Here is a 24,546-nt window from a genome sequence, read left to right as displayed (position 1 = left end):
ACAATGTGGAAAGGATGTTTCCTCTTATAGGCCCAAGCAGAATTAGACGGCACAGTTTTAAAATTAGGGTCACCCTTTCAGGATAGAAATAAGATTGTTTTATTCTTTCTGAGGGCTTCACTTTATCAGAGCTCTCTGCCTCAGAAGGTGGTTAAGTGATTTTTTTAAAGACAGAGATGGATAAATTCTTATCAGGAAGGGATATAAAGGGCTATGGCTGTAGATGGGAATGTGATATTATTGATTGACAGAGCAGCCTCAAGCAGCCACATGGTCTCTTCCTGCTCCTCTGATAATGTAAGTGGAAAGGAGAGATATCATTCTTTCACAAGACAGCCAGAAGACCCTCAAGTTACACCTGAGAAAGGGACGACAGAAGGTGGCTAAGAAGGTCAGTTCTTGTAGACTGGCCACAAACACCTGGAAGCTGAGCTGCAATAAGGCCAACGGCCTCTTGTGCATTGATTCAACCTACCCAATAGATATTCTCTCAGATTTTATAATGCACCATACAGCCTTGCTCATTGGCCCAACAGTCAGGATTGACGTATAACATTCACAAGCTCCATCTCATCCATATCATTATCTACTGGTGTTGCTGCTCTACACTGGATGGGGGTGGAAGAGGAGAAGCAGAGGACTCTAAGTAGCAGGAAGTCCTCATAATGAACAACAGATGAGAGGATCAACTCACTGTAAAGCTCACCCACCTTTTAGGGAGTTAAGGATCAGTAATCACATTCCTAGATCTGAATGAAGAGCAGTTCCTAAGGATGCTGAGGTCGTTCAGATGGGGATTTGTTAACATCTGCCCTGAGGAAAAGAAAACCTGCTGCCTGCTGGGCTTGTGGGTCAGCAATAGTGGCAGAGAACTTACCATGTTATGGCACTGCAATAAATCACTACCTTCAATCTTTATGCCTCTGAGTCACATCTAGAAAATGTTTCCAGCAGCACCACCGCAAGTGTATCGGAAAGGTCAGAGATACATTCTTTGCCTGCGCCAGCTGATGATTTAAAAATGTCCTCTCTCCCTTGGTTACTAATTCCATAATGCTATAAATTGTAAACTTAGAATGATTCAGATAATTTTCACATCTTGAGCATAAAATGAAAATTAACTGAAATGTCACTTTGTAAAGACTGCTCACCAAAGTACCTAAAGTGAAGGTTTTTCACATCTATACAAAAACAAACTTTACTCTCAGGTAAACACCCAATGTCAACTCACAGTGCTCCCTTTAATAATAGTTTTAATGACTCAACAAAATCATTGATGTGAAGCCACAACAGCTCGATTAGAGCTGATAAAAGTCGATCATGTGGAGACTCCTAATGCTTGTGGCTGCCAACCTCTGAATGCTTGATTCCATGAAATGCTGAAGGCAGGTTGAATTTCTCCACTTGTTAAAATCCCAGGTGAGTCCGCCCAATTAATGCTACCGTCTGATTAAGAACCATTACTATTTTTTAAGGGAGACTAAGTTTAAAATCCCAGGGACTCAGTAATGCCACAAATTCCAGTTTTGATCAAATTAAACTCTACTGTACAAGGTTAGAAAAGTAATACTATTTACAACGTAGAAACAACTTACACTCTAACATTCAGAATTATGCAACTAATAACTTATGTGCTCTTGGACATCTGTTAACTGTAACTGTGCAGGCAGCTACATGGAGCCTGTTCCTTTGCCTTGAATTTCTCGCTGACTAAAATTAATTGACCCTTGAAATACTGTTCACTGACCTTTGAATTGATCTGTGTGACATATCAAAATTTGCCAAAAGAGTCCCACCTTTGTAATTACGCAGGAAAAAATGTCATATCTTGGAACACTCTGTACCTTGCAATTTTGCAATCTTTACAGCTAATTACCTTCTCACATCTACCAACTTCAGAACACAGAGACACAAAGCAACACAAAAAAACCTGATTTTATGACAAAGTTCTGTGGGCCTGGATAACTCAGATAACTTGAAGAATGACATGCGAATGGAAGCAAGTTGCTTATTGTAGCTTAATATGAGCCCAGATCCTGGTGTGCCCACAGATGTAATATTTATACATATTAGTGAGCTGTAATAAATGTTTGTTGGATGTAACATTATCCACACAAAGTTTCTCATGTAAGAGCCCAGACACTGATGTGCCTGTGGATGTAATACTTATACACATTAGTGAGCTGTAATAAATGTTTGTTGGATGTAACATTATCCTCACATAGTTTCTAATGTCATCAGGCAAGACATAAGCATTGCTGCATCAGGTAAAATATCTTGCTGGCGTTGCTAGCATTCATTTCAAGATGGCTAGAATACAAGAGCAGAGATGTACTGCTGAGGCTGGAAAAGGATCTGGTCAGATTGCATTTGGAATATTGTCAGCAGTTTTGGGCCCCTTATCTAAGGAAAGATGTGCTGGCATTGGAAAACATCCAGAGGAGGTTTACAAGAATAATCATGGGGATGAAGAGCTTGTCTTTTGAGGAGAGGCTGAAGATTCTGGGTCTGTACTCAATGGAGTTTAGAAGAAATATGGTGGGGGAGGTGAAATCTCATTGAAACTTTCCGAATACTGCCAGGCCTAGATAGAGTGGACTTGGAGAGGACCTATACCTATCCTATTACCAAGACCACCTAATTTTAAGTCCATAACATCTTAGCAGAAGAGACTAGGACTCAAAGGGCACAGCCTCAGAATGAAGGCATGACACTTTAGAACTGAGATGAGGAGGAATTTCTTCAGCCAGAGGATGGTGATTCTGTGGAACTCAATGCCACAGAGTGCTGTGGAGGCCAAGTCATTGACTGTATTTAAGTCAGAGATTGATTGATTCTTGATTAGTATCAAGGGTTATGGGGACAAGGCAGGAGACTGGGTTGAAAACCATATCATCCATGATCAAATGGCGGAGCAGACTTGATGGGCTGCAAGGCCTAATTCTGCTCCTTTATCTCGTGGCCTCATGGCTGCCCTTGCCATCTTAGTGCACCTGGTAAGCTCCTCACCGAAAGTGCAGTCCATGAACTCGGAGACAGTAAGGACTGCAGATGCTGGAAGCCAGAGTCAATAGATGTGAAGCTGAAAAAGCGCAGCAGGTCAGACAGTATCCAAGGAGCAGGAAAGCCTGATGAAGAGTTTTGGCCCAAAACATTGACTGTCCTGCTCCCCGGATGCTCTCAGACCTACTGTGATTTTCCAGCTCCACATCAATTGATGCAGCCCATGAACCCCCATTTAAATCTCAACATTCCCTCTGTGAACTCTCAATGAACTCATTAACATGTTGAATTTGGCTCATTAACAGGCCTAATTCGCCCCATTGCCAGTGGAAATGGTAGCAGGAAACTGGCATGCCAGAGTGTACTGCAATTTTCATCATCAAGGTTCCTTCGTTCCTGCCCCAGCAGGGCCTAAATACCCGGCCCCTGGTGTGAGTCACTAAACAGGCAGCAGGATTGTGGATGAGCCCAAGTTTGTAAAGGGTGGGAGTTGGGAGGCTGGCCAGGAGAACATGTAGATCAGCAAATCTAAAGGCTACAAATGTGAGGATGAAGGGTTCTGCAGCAGATGAGCTGAATCAGTGTTGGAAACAGTTGATGTTATGGACTTAAAATTAGGTGGTCTTGGTAATAGGATAGGTATATTGTCAGAATTCATCGCAGGGTCATTTCTTTTTTAATTCATCCTATTCAGATGTTATGACATACCTGTGGAGCACGTGGGACCTCAACCCAGGCCCCCTGGTCTTATAGGTAGGAACACTACCACTGCATCGCAAGACCCCTTCCATTTACAGGTCAAATAGGATGCCAACATCATGAAATATCTGATTCAGTGTCAGACAGTAAGCAGTTAGAGGAGTAGAACCAGTTGTTAATTGCATATTCTTGGTGTCTAAGTGTAAGCAGGTTGTAATTTTTTAGGGATAGTAGGAACTGCAGATGCTGGAAAATCTGAGATAACAAGGTGCAGAGCTGGATGAAGCATCCTTAGAAGAGGCTTCACAGTGGGGTTAAACTTGTATCAGAGATAGCATCCTTAGAAGAGGCTTCGCACTTTTCTGATGAAGGGTCTAGGCCCGAAACGTCAGCCTTTCTGCTCCTACGATGCTGCTTGGCCTGCTGTGTTCATTCAGCTCTACACCTTGTTATCTCAGTAACTTTTTAGGATCCACTTGTTCCCTTATAAGTAAATGTTGATTTAATCTCCAATTTTGAAAAAGGATCACTGGACTTGAAACATTAACTCTGTTTTTTCTCCTCATATGCTGCCAGACTGCTGAGCTTCTCCAGCAATTTCTGCTTTTGTTTCTAATCTCTTGGATTGTTAGGTTTGGAGTTGCTTGCATGTAATTTGTGTATGTATAAATACATGCTTATAAAAGTGTGAAAAGATCCAAAGATCATAAGAAATAAGAGTTGCACTAGGCCACTTGGTCCTTTAAGCTTGCTTTGCCATTCAGTAATATCATGATTGATTTGACTGTGGCTTTAACTACATTCCTGCCTGAACACCAGCCCCAGCAACACTTAACTCCCTAAACAAAAAATGTCTAACTCAGTCTTGAATATATTCAATGACACAACCTCCATTGTTTTTTCTAGGAGGTTATTCAAAAGACTAATGACCCACTGAATGAGGTAATTTCTCTCTGCATTCCCATCTTTAAGGTGAGACCTCTTGTTTTTAAATTGTGCCCGCTGAGTTCTAGATTTTCTACAAAGAGAAACACACCTACATTCTTTTTGATAAATATCAGATCATCTTTCATTCTTCTGAACTCTAATGGATGAAGGCCCAATCTACTCAACCTTTCCTCATAGAACAACCCTTCAGCCCAGCAATCAGCCTAGTGAACCTATTCTTAACTGATTCCAATGCAAAAACACCTCTCCCTAGATAGGGAGACTAAAACTGCCCAATGTATTTTCGACACAATCTCATCAATGTCCTATTTCAGACTGAGCTTGGACGCACTTAGGACATGTTTGACCTGTGGCCTGGGATGAAGGCAGCAGAGGCAACTGAATGGATGATTGTTAAATAGATATTTTGCAAAGGATTTTGTCAATAGTTACATGAAAATCTAAATTTCAGGACAGCAATAGAAAGTAGTCTGGCTGTAATATCCTCAGAAAAGAAACATTTTGTTAACTTTTTACTGTGTAAAATTAGTAGTATCCATAGCAAGATTTGGCTTCTGAACAATTCCTATTATTTTAAGCTGAATGACTTAACAGTTCTTTTATCGAATGTAATGTCATTGTGAAGTTGCAGTATTTTCTAGTGCCCATGAAATAAGGCGGAAGTCTCTGCCATATGGAGTTATGCTTATAAGTTGAAAGTCACAGAATTTGTTAAGTTTGCGTCAAGAGAGTTGTACTATGCATTCAACCTGTCTTATTCTTGACCTGGGTGTGCCATGAGTAATGCCACTTATTTTTAATCAGGGCAACACCTATTAGATAATGTTTTGAATGATATCCAATACTCACAATCTTGGTTCAGCCTTCTTTTTACACAATATTTAGAGTGTTTATGTAAGTTTACTGTGGGAAATTGCATTGAAACATTGTCAACTTTTTTTTTTCTGAAAAGATTCATTGTCTTTTCAATAGTCTTTCTCTAGATCATAATTTGACCCAATTGCAAGGTAACTACTTTTTCACAGTAATATATGCAAGTGCTAAGTTCCACAATAGTAACCTCTAGTATTGGGTGCAAATTTCACAATATTTGCAATTACTGTGTAAAACCAATGATAAAAAGATACTCAGATTACGGGTAAAATGCTGATTGACTTGTGAAAACATAGTAGAATGAAAAAATCTCAGTTTAAGGATTGGAGTATCTGCTGTGGATTGGCTATCAAACTTTGCTTAATGTTGGAGGTGTGGCTCTTAAAAGGCAGATTCAAGTCAATTCCCCTCACTTTGGACTCCAGATCTACAATTGGTTTGACAGCTGACATCATTTCCACAATTGCAGAAAATGTTCTCAATTACAATAAACCTAATTCAGCTATTTCAGCTAATAGTTCTTATTTTTTTAGCATCAATTCTGATTAAGATATTGAAACTATTTTGCAAGAGATGGAAGTTGATAGCAGCAATGAAACCTTTTCCTGGACCCCCAGCACACTGGCTATATGGACATGCACTTGAGGTATGTATGAAATCAACAAATGATTCAAATGATGTTGCCTTATTCTTTGAGAATGCTCTCAACAATAGCCAATACTTTCAGCTATAGTGATTTTGTTATTCATCAGTATTTATTATTGCTTCAAAACACTGTTTAATCGTATGTATGAGAAAATGACAGAACATTTCTCTCTGTTCTACCATGATGTGTCACAGTGACTGCTCATTTCAGTTAGTAGCACTCTTGCCTCCAGGCAATAAGTTTTGAGTTTCAGCCTTTTAACAAGATTTGAGGTTGATACTCCAGTACAATGCTGAAGCAGCACTGTATTGTCAGAGAGCACCTCTTACAGATGAATCATTTTACTCAGTTTTATGAATTCTTACCTTTAGTGGGGATCCTTGATCATTGGAAACATGGTAGGAAATTTTGACAAGAACCCTCTGGAAAATTTCTTTTCCAATCTTTATGGCTAAAGATCTATGGCACTATTTGAAGAAAACCATTGAGGTGTCCCACTGCTTGTCGTCATTCCCCCCTCAACCAATGCTGCCAACAAAGCAGATTAGTTGGTTATTCAATTAATTTCTGTTTATTGCAGACTGCTGCTGTAATAGTCATTTTAATTCAAAAATGAGTCATTGTGTGAAGCAGATACTGTTTTCTTCAAATGTTATTGAAGCACTTTTACAATTTATTAAATTATGTAGCTTGCCTTCTGTTTTACATTGTTCTAGGCTCCACCTCCATTGAACTATCTCTCCTTGTTCTTTGAAGCAGTGGGTGCAAACTTATCACCTTTGAAAGTGTTCTTCCATCTGGGACAGATGCAGGTTCACTCCCAAATGCTCGGTGGGTCCCACCCAATTGCAAAGACTTCCCAGAGGTAGTCTTTTAACAAGTGGGTTCCTGTGGTGTTTGGCTCCATCAGAGGACTGTGGCAAAAGGCTGGCAGCCCAAACAGGATAGGCAGTCAAGCTGAGGGAACAAGGGAGAGCATGGGAGTGTCTTTAATGTGTGGGTGTTATCAGCTGCACAACAAAATTAAGACATAGGTGGGCTGAAGCTGATAACCCCCAACAACCCCCCAAACCCGTAGCAGAAGTGCAACCCTCTGCCGGATCTTTTTGGGCACAGATGCAGCTTTTTCTGTCAGTTGGATAAGCACTTCCCAGAAATGTGACATCAACCTTTCCTATTTCCCTCTCAATTCAAACCCACCTCCAAAGATCTCATAAGATTCTAACTATTGTTTCCCGTCACTGAGATCTCTGCCTCTTTGGATTCTGTTTCTTTTGTTCATTCACAGAATGGGGGTGTTGCTGGCTGGACCAGTATTTATTATCCATCGCGAGTTACTCTTGAGAAGATGGTAGTTGCTTTCTTTGGTGTAGTTAAATCCACAAGAGAGGGAGTTTCAAAACTTGTGACCCTGAAGGTATAGCAATGTATTTCCAAGTCAGGATGGTGAGTGGCATGGAGGGGAATTTACAGGTAATGGTGTTCCCATGTAACGACTGCCCTTGTCCTCCAGATGGTAGTGGTTGTGGCTTTGGAAAGTGCTGTCTAAGGAGCCTTGGTGAATTATTTGAGAATCCTAACATTGCATCCTGTAGAGTGACAGGGATTGCTGAAAGAACTTCTGGATTTCAGCGTAATAACTGTGTAAATGCCCACGCTAGAAGTTATTGTAATTTCAGAGTAACAACAGCAAAGACTGATGGTTTCATTGCCCCATATTTTGCAGCTATCATAACAAAGAACAAGTTACAGTGACTTTCTGACACTTCTAACAGGTGTAACACCAAAATATACAGGCAAGAAAAATCCAGGAGCAAATTCACTCTGTGTTAAAGTAGCCAATCACAAACAGGACAGGTTGTATTCTCCACTGCAATGTTTCTAACAATCAAAGTCCAGTTGCCAATCAACCAATCTCCTCTCATGTGGTATAATTGTGGGTTTTCTCCTTGAATGTGCATTCTTGCAAAATGCCCTGATGAGTACAAGATGAAAAGCTTCAACAAGATGGGCCTTTTCTCAGCAATCCACAAACAGGACTGCTGTATGGAAACTTCTTTGGCCTAGGTGATCCTTGGCAAAGGAAAATTAAATCATCCAGATTGTTCATCATTATCTAGCAATGCATGCTGGAAAATGTAAGAGCCTGAACTGGATCATGTTTGTCAACAGTTCTATAGTCTAGGTGAAAAGTATTCACTTGGGTAACAAAGTGTTGGAATTGTTAACGTTAACCCTTAGTATGAATCAACACTTTCAGGAGAGGAAAGAAAAATACTAACATAAGGACCACAGATCTGCCCCGTCCACACTTTGCTTTAAGAATGGTGTTTTTGCTCATTTTCAGTAGTCAAGATAGTATTGTTCTAGTGAACCTTTCTGCTTTGAGCCATTTGTTTCCTATTTAGAATCCTGAATATGCCAAGATTGATGTTGGTTCCAGAGGTAAAATCTTCCAAGATTTGTTTTGCTTTTGCTGTTCCACCTTGTTGGATTTCATTACAGTTTTCTCAAGATGGGACAGATCTAGACAAGACTGTGACATGGGCAAAGAAATATCCATATGGGCACCAAGTGTGGTTTGGTCCATTTACAGCATACTTAGCTGTATACCACCCTGACTATGCTAAGGCATTGCTTGCATCCTCAGGTAGGAAATACAGATTCTTTTTCAGTATAAATGCACTTTAAATCTTAATCTGAATTGTTAAAGAAGATTATCACTTTATCCAGCGGGAAATATGTCATATTTTGCAAATGAATCAAGATTATTTTGGTGGTTCAACCATGCTTTATTAACAAACCTAACAACATCTTAAAAGCATCAGAGATAGTAGGAACTGCAGATGCTGGAGAATCCAAGACAACAAGGTGCAGAGCTGGATGAACACAGCCGGCCAAGCAGCATCATAGGAGCAGGAAGGCTGACGTTTCGGGCCTAGAACCTTCTTCAGAAATGGGGGAGGGGAAGGGGATTCTGAAATAAATAGGGAGAGAGTGGGAGGCGGATAGAAGATGGATAGAGGAGAGGATAGGTGGAGAGGAAACAAACAGGTCGAAGAGGCGGGGATGGGGCCAGTAAAGGTGAGTGTAGGTGGGGAGTTAGGGAGGGGATAGGTCAGTCCAGGGAGGACGGACAGGTCAAGGGGGCGGGATGAGGTTAGTCGGTAGGAGATGGAGGGGCGGCTTGAGGTGGGAGGAGGGGATAGGTGGGAGGAAGAACAGGTTAGGGAGGCAGGGACGAGCTGGACTGGTTTTGGGATGCGGTAGGGGGAGGGGAGATTTTGAAGCTTGTGAAATCCACATTGATAACATTGGGCTGCAGGGTTCCCAAGCGGAATATGAGTTGCTGTTCCTGCAACCTTTGGGTGGCATCGTTGTGGCACTGCAGGAGGCCCAGGATGGACATGTCGTCTGAGGAATGGGAGGGGGAGTTGAAATGGTTCGCGACTGGGAGGTACAGTTGTTTATTGCGAACTGAGCGTAGGTGTTCTGCAAAGCGGTCCCCGAGCCTCCGCTTGGTTTCCCCGATGTAGAGGAAGCCTACACTCACCTTTACTGGCCCCATCCCCGCCTCTTCGACCTGTTTGTTTCCTCTCCACCTATCCTCTCCTCTATCCATCTTCTATCTGCCTCCCACTCCCTCCCTATTTATTTCAGAACCCCCTTCCCCTCCTCCTTTTCTGATGAAGGGTCTAGGCCCGAAACGTCAGCCTCTCTGCTCCTATGATGCTGCTTGGCCTGCTGTGTTCATCCAGCCCTGCACCTTGTCGTCTCAACATCTTAAAAGCAATTTGGTTTTTGAATGTGTGGAATCTTTATAAATTCCTATTCTGGAAGTTTTGAACATATGTGATACTTTTTTAGCATTATGATTTTTAATGATATTTAAGTAGAAAACATTGTTTTAAGTGTTGTACAAATAACAGTGTATACCGCCAATGTAAAATTCATGAAGCAATGACTATAGTTTTGATAGAAGGGTGTACCAATGTTTACAATGGAATGAGAAAGGGTATAGACTAGGAGTGAGAGAAGGATTACAGATCGGACAATAAGCATTTTGTTATAGCGTGTTCAAAAGAGCGAAAACTGCTGGAGCAAGTCTCCAAAAGTGAGGTCAATTCATGTCCAGAACATTTAAGTATAGAGCATGTATTTAGCAAACGAAAAATAAATTGATTTTCCTGGGGCAATCTTAACAGTGAAATTCTGGCTTTGAATTAGATTTTAGTGTTCCTACCACTCAAGGACAAACTCTCAATTGGTCAATAGGCATGACCTACCATTCCACAATTAATTTTTAGTCTCCAAGTTTCTTTACACTCCCTTCAATTATTTCCAAAACCCTGACAGACATTCACTTTCCACTTTCTCTCTCTCATAAATACGTTTTTCATCTTTGATTATGTATCATATATAACATATATAGTATCGTATAGAGTAGAAGAAAACTGTTTTGCATGGTGTGCTTATTGATTCTTTGAAAAATATATAAGTATATATTTTCTTCTTTGAAATTTCCTTTTGTTTTCCTTCCAAGTATTAACTTCTTGATCCTTTCATTTCAACAGTTTTCCTTTGTTAATTTCCTACCCACTCATCTTTCTGTTGCTATCATCTCAACCTATTTCATCATTTGTATCTTCTGCTTTTTGTTTGCCTGCCTGGCCCAATCACCTTATTCCACTTTAACTTAAAGACAAAATACAAAAATGTACTAAATATTAAGTAGCTGGGGATATTCACTTCAAGGGACTAGTTCTTAATAACAATTTCCTAAATTCTGAAAAGGTACTACAAGAACATTTCCCTTGTTATTTATGAATTGCTAATGCCTGTCTCCAAGTGCTGAGGAAATGTTGGATTTTAATAATATGTAAAAGGGTCCATTAAGCTAATGAATTAATGGACACTGAAGAGCTTTCATTGTGGAGAAATCTCATGTTACACACTTTGAATTAGAATACATGAAACCTAAATGGGATAAAAGGGTATCATTAACAAATATGGTGAATCATCCTGGCTAATTATTTGCTATTCGGTGAAAACATCCACTCAATCTGAAGCTGGTATTAACAGGTTAGCCATATATACCACTCTAGGTCCTGACTTAACACCCCCTTCCCCTGCTCCACACCCAACCTCCCCTCGTTACCCCAGGGTCACTTCTGACCCATCAACCTTCTTTTTCACTTACGCACCCAACACTCCATTCCCTCACTGTTGGACACAGTGGTCCTTGCCCCCATCAGTGTCAACAGTCCTTCATCTGCCATCAGGTTGGACCCCTCTTCCCCTTTCACTGGACATACTCCCCCTTCTCTCACTCTGCACCTGACTTCCCTCTTCACACTCACCCCTTCCCGCCAACCACTGCCGTACCCAATCCCACTCTATGCCAGATCAGATTTCATCCACACGCTCTGACCTACTCTAAACACTGCATCACTTACTTGTCCCCTTGCTGCATTGCATCCTGGCAGCCTACCAACTGGCATCCTACTCCCTTCCAATGTGGCATCCTACCAATTGGCATGGTATCCCCTGGCACCCTAATCCCTACTAAACTAACAACCTACCCATCTGGCACTCTACCTGTAGTGATTGTAACGAGGTCAGCCAGGTGGACCTCATAGAATATGAGTTCCCTGATTGGGGCTGTTAACCTGGTCCAATCAGGGAGCCCTGGCTGACAGCTATAAACAGGAGTGTCAGAGGTTCTGTTCACCCTGCAAGCTGGCTCTGGGGATGCTGGGTCAGTATCAAGGAGTCTCCATGTGTAAATAAAGGGTGACACATTTACCCTAACGTCACATTTACATTTGGCAGTTAGTGTTTGACAGCAGCTTTCAAAGTGGCTCTTTGGGCCTTTAAATGTCAGAACATGGCAGATGACTCTGTGAAAAGGGAGTGTGGTTTGCCTTCTCCCAACAGTACTGCGCTATGATAGAACATCAGAATGGAAGTATGGCCCTGTATTTCTGAAGAATCCCTGAGAAGAATCTCCTCTCAGAAACAGGGAGCTCCATCCTTCTAAAAAAAAAAGAAGCTAGATTGCCATTGCTCGGAAAATCTGGCTCTTGATTTTTCCCCTGTTGGTGAGTCTAAAACCAGGGACACAATCTCGGGATAAAGGGTAGGCCGTTTAAGCCTGAGATTAGTAGGAATTTCTGCACTCAGAAGTTGAAGTATCTTTGGAATTCCCTACCCCAGAAAGTTGTGGAAGCTCATTAATTGAACAGGTTCAAGACAGAAATCAACAGATCTTTGGAGACTAATTACATCAAGGAAATTATGGATGGCACACCAAAATTGCAATGAGATAGATGATCAGCCATGATCTACATAAATACTAGAACATGCTCTTCGGGCTAACTGAACTAGTCTAATATTCTCAGATGTTTGGGTTTTAATAAACCAAGAAACTCATGTAACTGAAATTAATTTCAATGGAGAAATTTTGATGGAAAATAGCTCTACTTTATAAAATGCAGAGAGGAATGTGTCAAAATAAACAAGATGGACTTGATTGCAAAACTTTGTGCTATATGTTATATGCATACATTAGTGTTTTTGTATATTTTACAGAACCAAAAGATGATGTGGTGTACCGGTTTATGCTTCCTTGGATCGGTATGCATTATAACTCTATTCCGGCCTCATTGCAGTGTGTGGAGCATTCTCTTAAACTTTGGTCACAGTTATAGCAGCTACATTGAGTGGTTTTTATGCATTAAATTATACAGAAAGAACAATGTGTTTCTGAATAGATAACATTGCTTGCATATTGTGAGAAATATTTTTCTGCCATTCCATACTTTTGTGCTTTTGTTTGATTTCAGGACCACTTACACCATATTATTTAATTGCCTCATTGTATTACACCCTAATTTTCACTGAGTAGAAATCAAATAGACAACAGCTAAGGAAAGTGCGAACAGACTCTTGATCTCAGCAGTATGGGAGACTTTTGTTGTCCGACCTAGCACGTTATCTGCACAAATCCTGCAGGGAGGAGCAGCAGCAGTAGCAGTGGGCAAAAGCAAAATTTCATTTAGCAGGAGATCACTAATGGAACTGAAGGAAGATTCTTAGTTCCCAAGTAAATGGACCTCTCAATCAGAAATGGGAGAACCTAGTCCAGGGTATGTCTAAAGTTCCCTCGTGAAAACAAAAGAGCACTTCTGCTCTCCATGGCCCCACAAACAAAGTTGGAAGTTGACGCTTAAAAGAATGGTCTCTTCTGGCTGTTCTTCTGACTAGCTTCAGCCGAAGGGAAATTTTGACTACTTCCTCTCTTAAGGCAGCATTTTAGGCTGTCAGTCAAGCCTCAGTCTGCATATTTATTAAAGACCTCACTGGTTTGAGGCAGCTGTTATTGCTGCCTGCTCAGAATAATATATTAAAATAGAAGATACTTATAATAGAGCAGGTCACTAGTCAGTAAATTTCTTGATTGGTTTTAATTGCTTGCTCGAATAGTTTTCATTGCATGTGTAGGATTAAATCCTACTATATATTATAGCACTGTAATTAATACGGAACATTTTTGGCTTTCAGTTGAAAATTGACCACTAAGTCTTTTTCATTTACCAGACAGCGAAACCTATTCCCTTACAATTGTTTTCACCTATATCCAGGCAGTGCAAAGATACAATGCAGGCTATGTTGCTACCTAATGTCAAGGTTAACAACATCTCTTCTGGTCTGGAGAGGAATTTAGAGTGGGAGTGAAGGGTACAATTATTGAGGTCCACATGGGTTCCCACAACAGAGTGGTTTTGCTGAGGGATTAAAAACAGCTCCTGACTAATTAGAAAGCAGAATCACAAAGGTAATTACCTCAGGATTGCTATCTGAGCCACATGCAAATTGGCATAACGTAAATAAGATTAGAGAGGTAAATGTGTGACTCAAAGACTGGCACAGGAGAGATGGATTCAGATTTCTGGATCAGCGGCACAAGTACTCAGGAGAAAAGAGAGCTGTTCTTTTGGGATGGACTTCAATTATATCATGCTGAGAACAGCATCCAGGCAAATTGAGTAACTAGAGTTGTAGATAGGGCTTTCATCTAATTAGTTTAAAGAGGCGAGTTTATTTAAAGGGAATTTTTTTAAAAAACGAATGTAAAGAGCAGAGGTGCAAGGTAAGGAAGAGATGAGTGATAATCAGATGTGAAGGGGTAGAAAATATACACAGAAGAGTGCAGCAGTAATTAGAACCAGAGTAAAGAATAATTGTAAAACTTCAAAGCTTGAGGTTCTTTAGATAAATGCACATAGCATTTGCAACAAGATAGATGAGTTAACAGCATAAATAGAAATAAATGAAGATGACTTGATAGCTACAATAGGATTGCACAATAACCAAGACTAGGAATTCAATATTCAAGGATAGCCATATTCTGGAAAAATAGGCAAAAAGGAAAAGAGGTTGGATAGCTTTATTAATAAAGGAAGGTATCAGTACAGAGGTCATGCATTTTGATAGAAAGAATCAAAGGGCAGATTATTATTTAAATGGAGCGAAATCCAAAAAGGTGAAGGCAGAGGGATCTGGGTGTTCTTGTGCATGGAACACAAAAGGTTAGCATGCAGGTGCAGCAAGTCATTAAATTGTCCAATGGAATTTTTGCCTTTCGCTAGGGGTTTGGATTTTAAAAATTGAAAAGTCCTGTTACAACTGTACGGGGTATTGTTAAGTTCACACCTGGAATACTGTGCACTGTTTTGTCCCCATACTTAAGAGAGGATATTCTGGCATTGGAGGAGGTTCAACAGAGATTAACTAGGCTGATTTCTGGAATGAAGGGGCTGACTTATCAAGAGCAGCTAAACAGGTTAGGCCTTTATTCACTACAGAATAGAGTGAAGGGTGATCTTCTTGAAACATAAAAGATTCTGAGAGGTCTTGATAGGGTAAATGTTGAGAAGATGTTTCCACGAGTGGGGGAATCTCAAACTAGGTGACAAAGTAAGGTTAAAACTTTAAAACTGAGATGTGAATTAATTTCTTCTAGTGAATGTCTAGAATTTTGTATCCAGAGAGTTGGATCTCTGATAATATTTAAAGAGGAAATCGATGTTTTAAACATCGAGGAGTTGAGGGCTAAGATGAGCTGGCATGAAGGAAGAATTAAGGCCCGGGACACATCAGCTATGATCTTCTTGAATGGCAATGCAGGCTTGAAGGGCTGAATGGTCTACTTTGTTCCTGTTTCTTATTTTCTTATGTTTGAATAAAATGCTATCACAGCCGTGCACCATTGTCTATTGACAACACTCATTCAGATGTGCTATCTAGAAAGTGAACTGGATAGCAATCAGGAGCAGGAATCCTGATTTTAATTCTATCTGCCTCAAGGATTCGATCCCATTAAATAATCCTACTGCCATCCCAGCTGAGTTCAGATAAATTAAACAATCAAATCATAGTCTTCCTAATTTCTATGGCTTATTTCTATGCTTTTCAATGCACTTACCAAATAAGTATTCAAAACATTTTTATGATTGCTTTTTTTCTGTATTAGCCATTCAATTATTTACAAAATGAGAACAAAAGTTTAATTATTTCAGTAGCAATACAGCAAGGCCCATTCTTTCTTGTTTAGTCCTATTCTATGAATTTCAGGTGATGGTTTACTAATAAACAGTGGCCAGAAGTGGCATCGTCATCGACGACTCTTGACACCTGGATTCCATTATGATATATTGAAGTCATACGTGCAGGAGATTGCAGAGTCCACCAAGATCATGCTGGTATGTTTTTTTAAAAATGTGTTTGCTGATGATGACACTAGGTCTCTTCATTTTATTTGTCCGTAAAGTTCTAATCTGAAATGAGTTTGAGCTATATCTTGATAGCTCTACATCTCGGCATAAAAATGGGCTAGGAGGTGAATTTCTTTGTGGTTTTCTCATTTATTCCTATATTTGGCAGAAGTCCAGTTTATGTGACAAAGTTACAGTCACATAGATAGAGAAATCCTGATTGCACTTGTGACTTGAAAGTAAGGGCCAAATTTTCATTTCAGTGATGGGGACGTGCAGTCAGGAAGATTCCAAACTCCAAAATCAACTCGGGAGAAACTGCCCTGGATATTTAGATTTTCATTCTGTGCTAGGTGGGGGTTGTAGGGTACAGGTCTTAACAGGACATTCGCCCTCCAACCTGGTAATAATATGGAGGTGGCAACAGGAACTGCCAAGGGCAGAGAGGGACTATTTAGAAGGCCTTTCTTGGTGCTCCAGAACTTCATCCCAACTGTTTTAAAAGAAGCCAAAATAATCCCTCTGACTTCACACACACACGTGCACACACACACACACAATCTCCGTGGCAACGTGCCACATCTTGACCCCCATATGGTCCTTCCACCTTCCATGCCATGTATGCCCTTCGACTGACCTCCCATGGCCCTTCATAGACTGCATACCAAATTAATGCCAAATCTTGACCACCACTCATCCTCAAGGCTCCTTATAACCCTTCTGTCAACTTAGTGCATTTCATTCCAGTCTATACCCACAACCCTTTTTCCCCCACATCTTCTATGCCAACTCAGTCTGTATCAACTTCAGCAATTATGTAGAGCTGAAATAAAATAAATTATAGATGCTTATTGATGACCAATAATTTTTAAAAAGTTCATTCATAAGAACACCATTCAATACACTTAAAGTCTTTCAAGTTCTTAATCTCTTATAAAAATTTCCTTCAAGTACCTAATCCCTCATGAAAACAAACATTTGTATTATTATTCCTGTATCAAACATTTGAAGCTGTTAGTCAAACAGCAAACTTACACTTCTTTTCTTCCTCCCAACCCCATGGTGGTGGTGGTGAGTTGTGGAATTGGATATGCAACATGAGGATCATGGGGTTGCTCTCTCATTAGAGAGAGAGAGAGAGAGAGGCAACTGGTGGTGATTTAACCTGATGATCCCCATGCCTCAGGTGGATGGAGAGCTTGAGAAGGAGACTCTTTCATGGTAACCTCAACCAGTGTGGGAATTTAACCAGTGCTGTTGTCATCACTCTGCATCACAAACCAGTAATCCAGCCAACTGAGCTAACTGAACAGCTCATTTAACACAAATCCTATCAATGATAACGCTCAAGCATTATGCAAATTTCGAACAATAATCTTTTTGAACTCACTTTTTTTTTGCAAAAATGTAGAGAACTTGGAGATTTAAATACCATGACAGTTCCCCTGAGTTTAATCTACTTTAAAACACATTCATATCTACTTCTATACAATCCTAAACGGCATCTGACCTCTCACAAAACTTATAAACTCTCCCAAACAACATCCTTTCTCCCTCAAAGGGACATTTGGTCTCTTCCAAAGGTGGACCTGAAGTCATGTTTTCAATATCTCGCTGATGGAATTTGGCCTGTTTGAAAGCAGCTGGGCATTTACATTAACAGGTGCCTCTGAACCATGGATGTACAAACTATATCACTGGCCAAAATGATTGGTCCTAGATTCGGAGGTGGAATTTATGGAATTTTTTTCAGTTAAATTTCCCTCTATTTTTTCCTGGTGCCAGTTCAGGACTCTGGAGTAATATAAGTGGCATATTGAGCAGAGACCACACTGTAATTTTTTCGCTGTTTTAACTATTAAAGTATGCATTTATTATTTTACAATTACAGGCATTCTACTTGTTAAAAATGGTTTGCTTGGTTCAGAAGTCAGGAAACCTGTTTAGTGGTGACGCTATGTACACCACATAAAAACACGTGATCAAAAACTGACACTAGTAATTTATTGACAAAAACAAAGTTGCTGGAAAAGCTCAGCAGGTCTGGCAGCATCGGTGAAGGAGAAAACAGTTAACGTTTTCGGTCCGGGGACCCTTCCTCAGAACTAGTAATTTATTTGCGCTTTTGTGGGCAGCTTTTCATGCCCCAGTCTTTATTTACTGCCCAATAATGTTGTGCTGCATCCAGGGTGATATTTTGTTCGGGTTAAATGTACGACTTAATTCAATCAAGTTGTCTGAGTGATTTATTTCTAATTTATTCTGTATTTAGATTTAATTGAGTTCATTCGGCAAAATCTGCACTCAAAGTCAGCACTTGATGCCTGAAATATTTCACAAATGTCCAGAAGAAATTGGCTGCCTTTTGGGCCAAAGTCCCCCAAATCACTGAATGTCTGAATGGAACCAAACTTGACATTTTCCACAACCATGTAATCAGAGTATAGTTCACATGTTCTTGCGGCTACTCTTTCGCCACAGTTTGTTACAAGAGTGGAGTATTTCGATATTAGTTGCTCGATACTGGTCTTTTCCAAATTCATTATTGATTCTTGTAGTGATTGCAGCCTGACCAAATGCATGGCTCTCCAATATTTTCACTTCTGGAAATCTGCTTTCCAGGCGGTCTCAAAGAAGTTGAACAAATTTTTGTTTCAGAGATACTAGGAACTGCAGATGCTGGAGAATCTGAGATAACAAGGTGTAGAGCTGGATGAACACAGCAGGCCAAGCAGCATCAGAGGAGCAGGAAGGCTGATGTTTCGGGCCTAGACCCTTCTTCAGAAATGGGGGAGGGGAAGGGGGTTCTGAAATAAATAGGGAGAGAGGGGGAGGCGGATAGAAGATGGATAGAGGAGAAGATGGTTAGAGAGGAGACAGACAGGTCAAAGAGGAGGGGACGGAGCCAGTAAAGGTGAGTGTAGGTGGGGAGGTAGGGAGGAGATAGGTCAGTCCAGGGAGGACGGACAGGTCAAGCGGGTGGGATGAGTTTATTAGGTAGGAGATGGGGGTGGGGCTTGAGGTGGGAGGAGGGGATAGGTGGGAGGAAGGACAGGTTAGGGAGGCGGGGACAAGCTGGGCTGGTTTTGGGATGCGGTAGGGGGAGGGGAGATTTTGAAGCTTGTGAAGTCCACATTGATACCATTGGGCTGCAGGGTTCCCAAGCGGAATATGAGTTGCTGTTCCTGCAACCTTCGGGTAGCATGGTTGTGGCACTGCAGGAGGCCCAGGATGGACATGTCATCTGAGGAATGGGAGGGGGAGTTGAAATGGTTTGCAACTAGGAGGTGCAGTTGTTTAGTGCGAACCAAGCGTAGGTGTTCTGCAAAGTGGTCCCCAAGCCTCCGCTTGGTTTCCCCGATGTAGAGGAGGCCACAACAGGAACAGCGGATGCAGTATACCACATTAGCAGATGTGCAGGTGAACATCTGCTTGATGTGGAAAGTCTTCTTGGGGCCTGGGATGGGGATGAGGGGGGAGGTGTAGGGGCAGGTGTAGCACTTCCTGCGGTTGCAGGGAAAAGTGCCGGGTGTGGTGGGCTGGAGGGGAGTGTGGAGCGGACAAGGGAGTCACGGAGAGAGTGGTCCCTCCGGAAAGCAGATAAGGGTGGGGAGGGAAAAATGTCTTTGGTGGTGGGGTCGGATTGCAGATGGCGGAAGTGTCGGAGGATGACGCGTTGGATCCGGAGGTTGGTGGGGTGGTGCGTGAGGACGAGGGCGATTCTGTTTTGGTTGTTATTGCGGGGAGGGGGTGTCAGGGATGAGTTGCGGGAAATGCAAGAGACATGGTTGAGGGTGTTCTCGACCACTGAGGGGGGGAAGTTGCGGTCCTTGAAAACGAGGACATCTGAGATGTACGGGAGTGGAATGCCTCATCCTGGGAGCAGATACGGCGGAGGCAAAGGAATTGGGAATAGGGGATGGCATTTTTGCAGGAAGGTGGGTGGGAAGAAGTGTACTCTAGGTAGCTGTGGGAGTCGGTGGGCTTGAAATGAATATCGGTTTCTAGGTGATTGCTGGAGATGGAGACAGAGAGGTCCAGGACGGAGAGAGAGGTATTAGAGATGGTCCAGGTGAACTTAAGGTTGGGGTGGAAGGTGTTGGTGAAGTGGATGAACTGTTCGAGCTCCTCGTGGGAGCACGAGGCGGTGCCGATGCAGTCATCAATGTAACAGAGAAAGAGGTGGGGTTTAGGCCCAGTGCAGCTATGGAAGAGGGATTGTTCCACGTAACCTACAAAGAGGCAGGCATAGCTTGGGCCCATGTGAGTACCCAAACTTTTGTTATCCTTTATTCATTCATGGGATGAGGCCTTAACTGGCTAGGCAGTATTTATTGCCCATCCCTAATTGCCCAGAGGGCAGTTAAGAGTCAACCACTTTGCTGTGGGTCTGGAGTCACATGTCAGCCAGACCAGGTAAGGATCGCAGTTTCCTTCCCTCAAGGACATTAGTGAAGCAGATGGGGTTTTCCAACAATCGACAATGGATTCACAGTCATTGTCAGACTCTTAATTCCAGATATTTATTGAGTTCAAATTCCACCATCTGCCGTGGCAGGATTCAAACCCAGATCCCCAGAACATTATCTAGGTCTCTGGATTAACAGTCCAGCGGTGATACCACTAGGCCATCATCTCCCCTTGATGTGAATTGAAGGAATGCAGCAGTGCATCACTGTTGAGAACAGGCAACCTTCTTAAACTTCATCATTCCAATAAAAGTGTTAATCTAGAAACTAAGTTTTCACTTTATTAATCTTAGTTTTTGCAAAATGCACAGCTACAATTGGTGTCACTTTCTCGGCAAGAATGTGCATGGTGATGTTTAGTTTAAACACCGTTCAGAGTTGCCACTGCAACATGATATTGTGGCTTTGTGAGCATTTTCAGACAGTGCTTATTGGATCACTGCACTTACTTCTCGTTCTGTGTAATACTTGATCAAGACATTGAAGATTCACATTGACAGCTACCTCACTTCATTCAGAGGTCGAAATGCCACTGCATCACACTGTGACACTGGAAAATTCTTTGAAATGTCCTTTCTTCACAATTGACTTACTAAACATTGAAATGCTTCAAAGAATGGTTTTGCATAATTGAGACCTGTCTCGAAGCATTATCTATTCCCTGATCTTCTGTGAGCAATGCAATGCTGCCTAGACAAATATACGATTTCCCAATACAACACTGCTGCTGAACCATTTTTCTTTAAAGCCTAACACAAGCTTGTTTGATTTAAACATCACCTACTGTAAATCAACGTCACTGAGCAAAAAAATTGCTTCACTGCTATCACAATGGAGACACTGTCACAAGCAGTCAATTTCAAAAGTCCTGAAAAGGTAGTCGTGTGAAACAAGTTCAAATTCTGGTTGAAACTTGATGTATAAAAAACAACATTACTTGTGCTAACATGTCTGTACTGTACTTCCATTCATCAATGTATGACAACACTATTTGCGCAATTCTTCCAGAATCTGTTTCTCAATGACTATGCTATTGCATTAGTTTAATTCCAAGGCATAATTCTTTCCACTCTCAATAATTTCTGTTTCCTCTCTCACATGATCATGAATCTCTTGTGTAGAAAGTGTGACACATGTCTTTACTGTAAATACAACATCAATGAGAACTTTCACCGTCAGGATTGGGTTTTTCGTGCTCTGTACAGTCCACCTTCATCTCATGATCTTTTGGTGAGCATCTAAAAATTACATATTTTAGGTTTATAAACTAATAATGGCATCCATGTGCAATTTCTGGCTCAAATGCTGCTTAAGGTAACCCAATTTGCAAACATCCCACATTCCCAGTGCTGAACTTGCTGCTAGCTCTTAGTTTGGAGCAAGTGGTGCATAAGACAACACATTGGTTTCAAGGTAAGTGAAAATCTCACTGATTTGCATTTCTTTCTGTGATGAAGATGGCATTTTGGTCTTGAAGACCTTGAAATGTGCACAAAGTTACTCTAAGCAGCTTGAAGGCCCATTTGCATCCAACACTGCCCATCACCACTCAGCAACCCCCCCCCCGCCCACCCCACCACCACCACCACCACCACCACCACCACCGCCACCTCCGCCACCAAAAATATTTTAACCTCATCTTAAGAAAGAAAAATGCAACTTGTTATTTGTGGTACATGTTACATCCTCTGGACTGGCAGTCTGCTTCCTAGATCTCACACTGCTTCATCCTCTAGGTTACTGACTGTAAACTCCCTGAAGCAGGACTTCACATTTGACTGGAGCTGATGTCACCCAGCATCCCCTCCCATTCCCTGAGCCAACCTCCTGATGCTTTAATATCCCTGGAGCAAATGCGTGCCCGAGTACTGACTGGTTCAGAAGGCTTGGGCTTTGTGGCTGTGGGGTGCACGGATGATCACGGGCTGTGTGTGGGGAGTTTAACCCCGCAGGTAGCTGTACAAGTGCTGGGAATGTAGTTTCTGCCTTTGCTAAAATTTGGCCCGAAATTCTCAATTAGATGAAATGTGAGCTGTACAATGGAGAAACACCATTGTCAGTTGCTGCAAAAATCTTAGGAATTAAGTGTTCAGCTTCAGATTTATTTGACTTATTCTAATGACTATTGCTCAGTTGTGTCCCACAGCTCTGTAGCCATAGTGAGCTTCTTCCTCCGGGAAGCTGAGACAGCTCGCAGACATGCCATCCCTTTTGTTCCATCATGCTATGCTAGAAAATAGAAGTGGAATTGTTTGGTTGTTGTTTTTGATTGGCACAAGCTCGATGGGCTGAAGGACCTTTCTCTGTGTTGTACACTTCTATGCTCCATGAATCAGTCAGTACCACTTCATTGTTAACACTAATTTTAGTCCCACCTTCCCATACTTCACTTTGACCCAAGTTTGGAGATGGTGCATGGGAATGAATAAGCAAGTAATACAAGGAGCTATAGGGGAAAGTTGTGAAAGAAAAACATGGTCACAATGTAGTTCCATGGAACCTTGGTGGCCTTAAACATTTGTTCATCCTCACTATTCTCTCTACAATCATCATCAGCATAATCTATGAAGTTGCTTTTACTTCTCTTCTGCATCATCATCATCTTCCTTCTCATAATCATGATCTTTTCCTTCGTGATGTTTGACTCCTTTTCCTGTGATAGATCCACTGAGAAAAAGTCTGATAAGACTGAGCCAGCAAAGCCCCCTATTGTGACTGAGACAGAGAAAGTTTTTGGACATTATAATTGTAGAGGAGTGCACCCACCAAATTTTGGTGTTATTACCTTGTCAATCAATACTAGTGTCTTCTAGGGCCAGAATCTGCTATCGCTTCTCGATTTGCTCAGTGTTGGAAGTTATTTGATATCAAGATATCTCCCTCTGGTGGCCAATTTTGCCCGCAATAGCAATGGGTGGATTACCATATAAACTCATATTAAACATCTCCTTTTAACACCGTGAAACATCCCAAAGTATGATACCTAGCCACACAGGAGAATTGTATTCCCCTAGGCAGAGGCCTGACAGACAAGGACGTGCTGCCTACTTCCATTGGCATTGGCCTGGCATGGTGGCTGACTAGTTAGCACTGCCTACTCACAGCACCAGTTACCCCCATTCGATTCCAGCCTCAGGCGACTGCCTGTGTGGAGTTTGCACATTCTCCCCATGTCCGCATGAGTTTTCTCTGGCTGCTCCGATTTCCTGTCACAATAATATTAATATAGTAATATTAAGTTGTTTCCAGACAGGGTATTTGGACTGTCATGGAAATAGATTAAAAAAAATCATCAATATCCTCAATTACTAGCACTCCATTAATATCTAAAGTCAGAACATTCAAGGAAAGCATTGAATTCCTTGGTATCACAGCAGCTAAATTGGCATAAGACAACAGGCATAACCTAACGACAAAAGCTTTTATTTTACATAACTGGGACTCACTTCTACACACAAACAGCTGTCACTGTAAACAGACTATCTAGGCTGGTGAGGTCATAGCTTTCCCATTTTCCATAGCATATTCACAAAACTGGGGTATGTTAATCAGGCAGTTACTATCATTTGTAATGTATTGCAGATCTCAATCTCAGACTTAATTTTAACAGTTAGCATGGTGCTCACTACAATAGCATCCAATGCATTTTTCCCATAAAGTAACTCCTGATTGCATGCAGCCTTAAGGTAATGATCCCACATTAATTGCAAGCAATTCATTTCCTCATTGATTTCAAGTTTTTCTGGCTTCCGCTGAGGTCTCTGTGTCTCCCATCTCCAACATTTGCACCCTTCTTGTTTCAGTATTCCTTTATCAACAGGTTTAAAACTCTTCTCTCTTCTTTGTAGCCTCCCTGTCCAACCCTCCCCCACTTAAAAGTCTCCCCCTCTCTCTCTCCACCATCTAATCCCCCTTGCAATCTCTCTCTCTCTTTCAATCTCCAACTCCTTTTCAGCTTCCCATTCTCCACCACCTCCTAGCAGCCTCTCTCTCTACTCCAACTCATCAGGCATCATCCTCCTTCCCTTCAACCTTCTCCCACACACAACACAGAATTCTATCTTGGCAAACAGATAGTAGACCCTGAGATAGTAGGAGCTGCAGGTGCTGGAGAATCCGAGACAACAAGGTG

General features: G+C 41.5%; 2 protein-coding genes across 2 annotated transcripts in view; both read left to right on the top strand.

Annotated features, from left to right (window-relative positions):
* The window catches only part of LOC109914368 (cytochrome P450 4B1-like), an 84,823-nt gene extending 78,654 nt beyond the window's left edge, over positions 1-6,169 (top strand). The window contains exon 12 of the mRNA XM_020513956.2: positions 6,057-6,169. The gene's annotated coding sequence lies outside the window, so the exon portion shown is untranslated. The remainder of the gene's footprint in view (positions 1-6,056) is intronic.
* The window catches only part of LOC125484227 (cytochrome P450 4B1-like), a 30,185-nt gene continuing 11,497 nt past the window's right edge, over positions 5,859-24,546 (top strand). Inside the window, exons 1-4 of the mRNA XM_048602083.1 lie at positions 5,859-6,169; positions 8,675-8,819; positions 12,761-12,805; positions 15,806-15,933. Of these exons, the coding sequence (XP_048458040.1) occupies positions 5,996-6,169; positions 8,675-8,819; positions 12,761-12,805; positions 15,806-15,933 (492 nt within the window). The 5' untranslated portion in view covers positions 5,859-5,995. The remainder of the gene's footprint in view (positions 6,170-8,674; positions 8,820-12,760; positions 12,806-15,805; positions 15,934-24,546) is intronic.

This window comes from Rhincodon typus, chromosome 10 (assembly GCF_021869965.1).
Source record: "Rhincodon typus isolate 14 chromosome 10, sRhiTyp1.1, whole genome shotgun sequence".
Classification (NCBI taxonomy): Eukaryota; Metazoa; Chordata; class Chondrichthyes; order Orectolobiformes; family Rhincodontidae; genus Rhincodon; species Rhincodon typus.
Note: the sequence above shows the minus strand (reverse complement) of the source record. Positions and strands in the feature narration are given on the sequence as shown.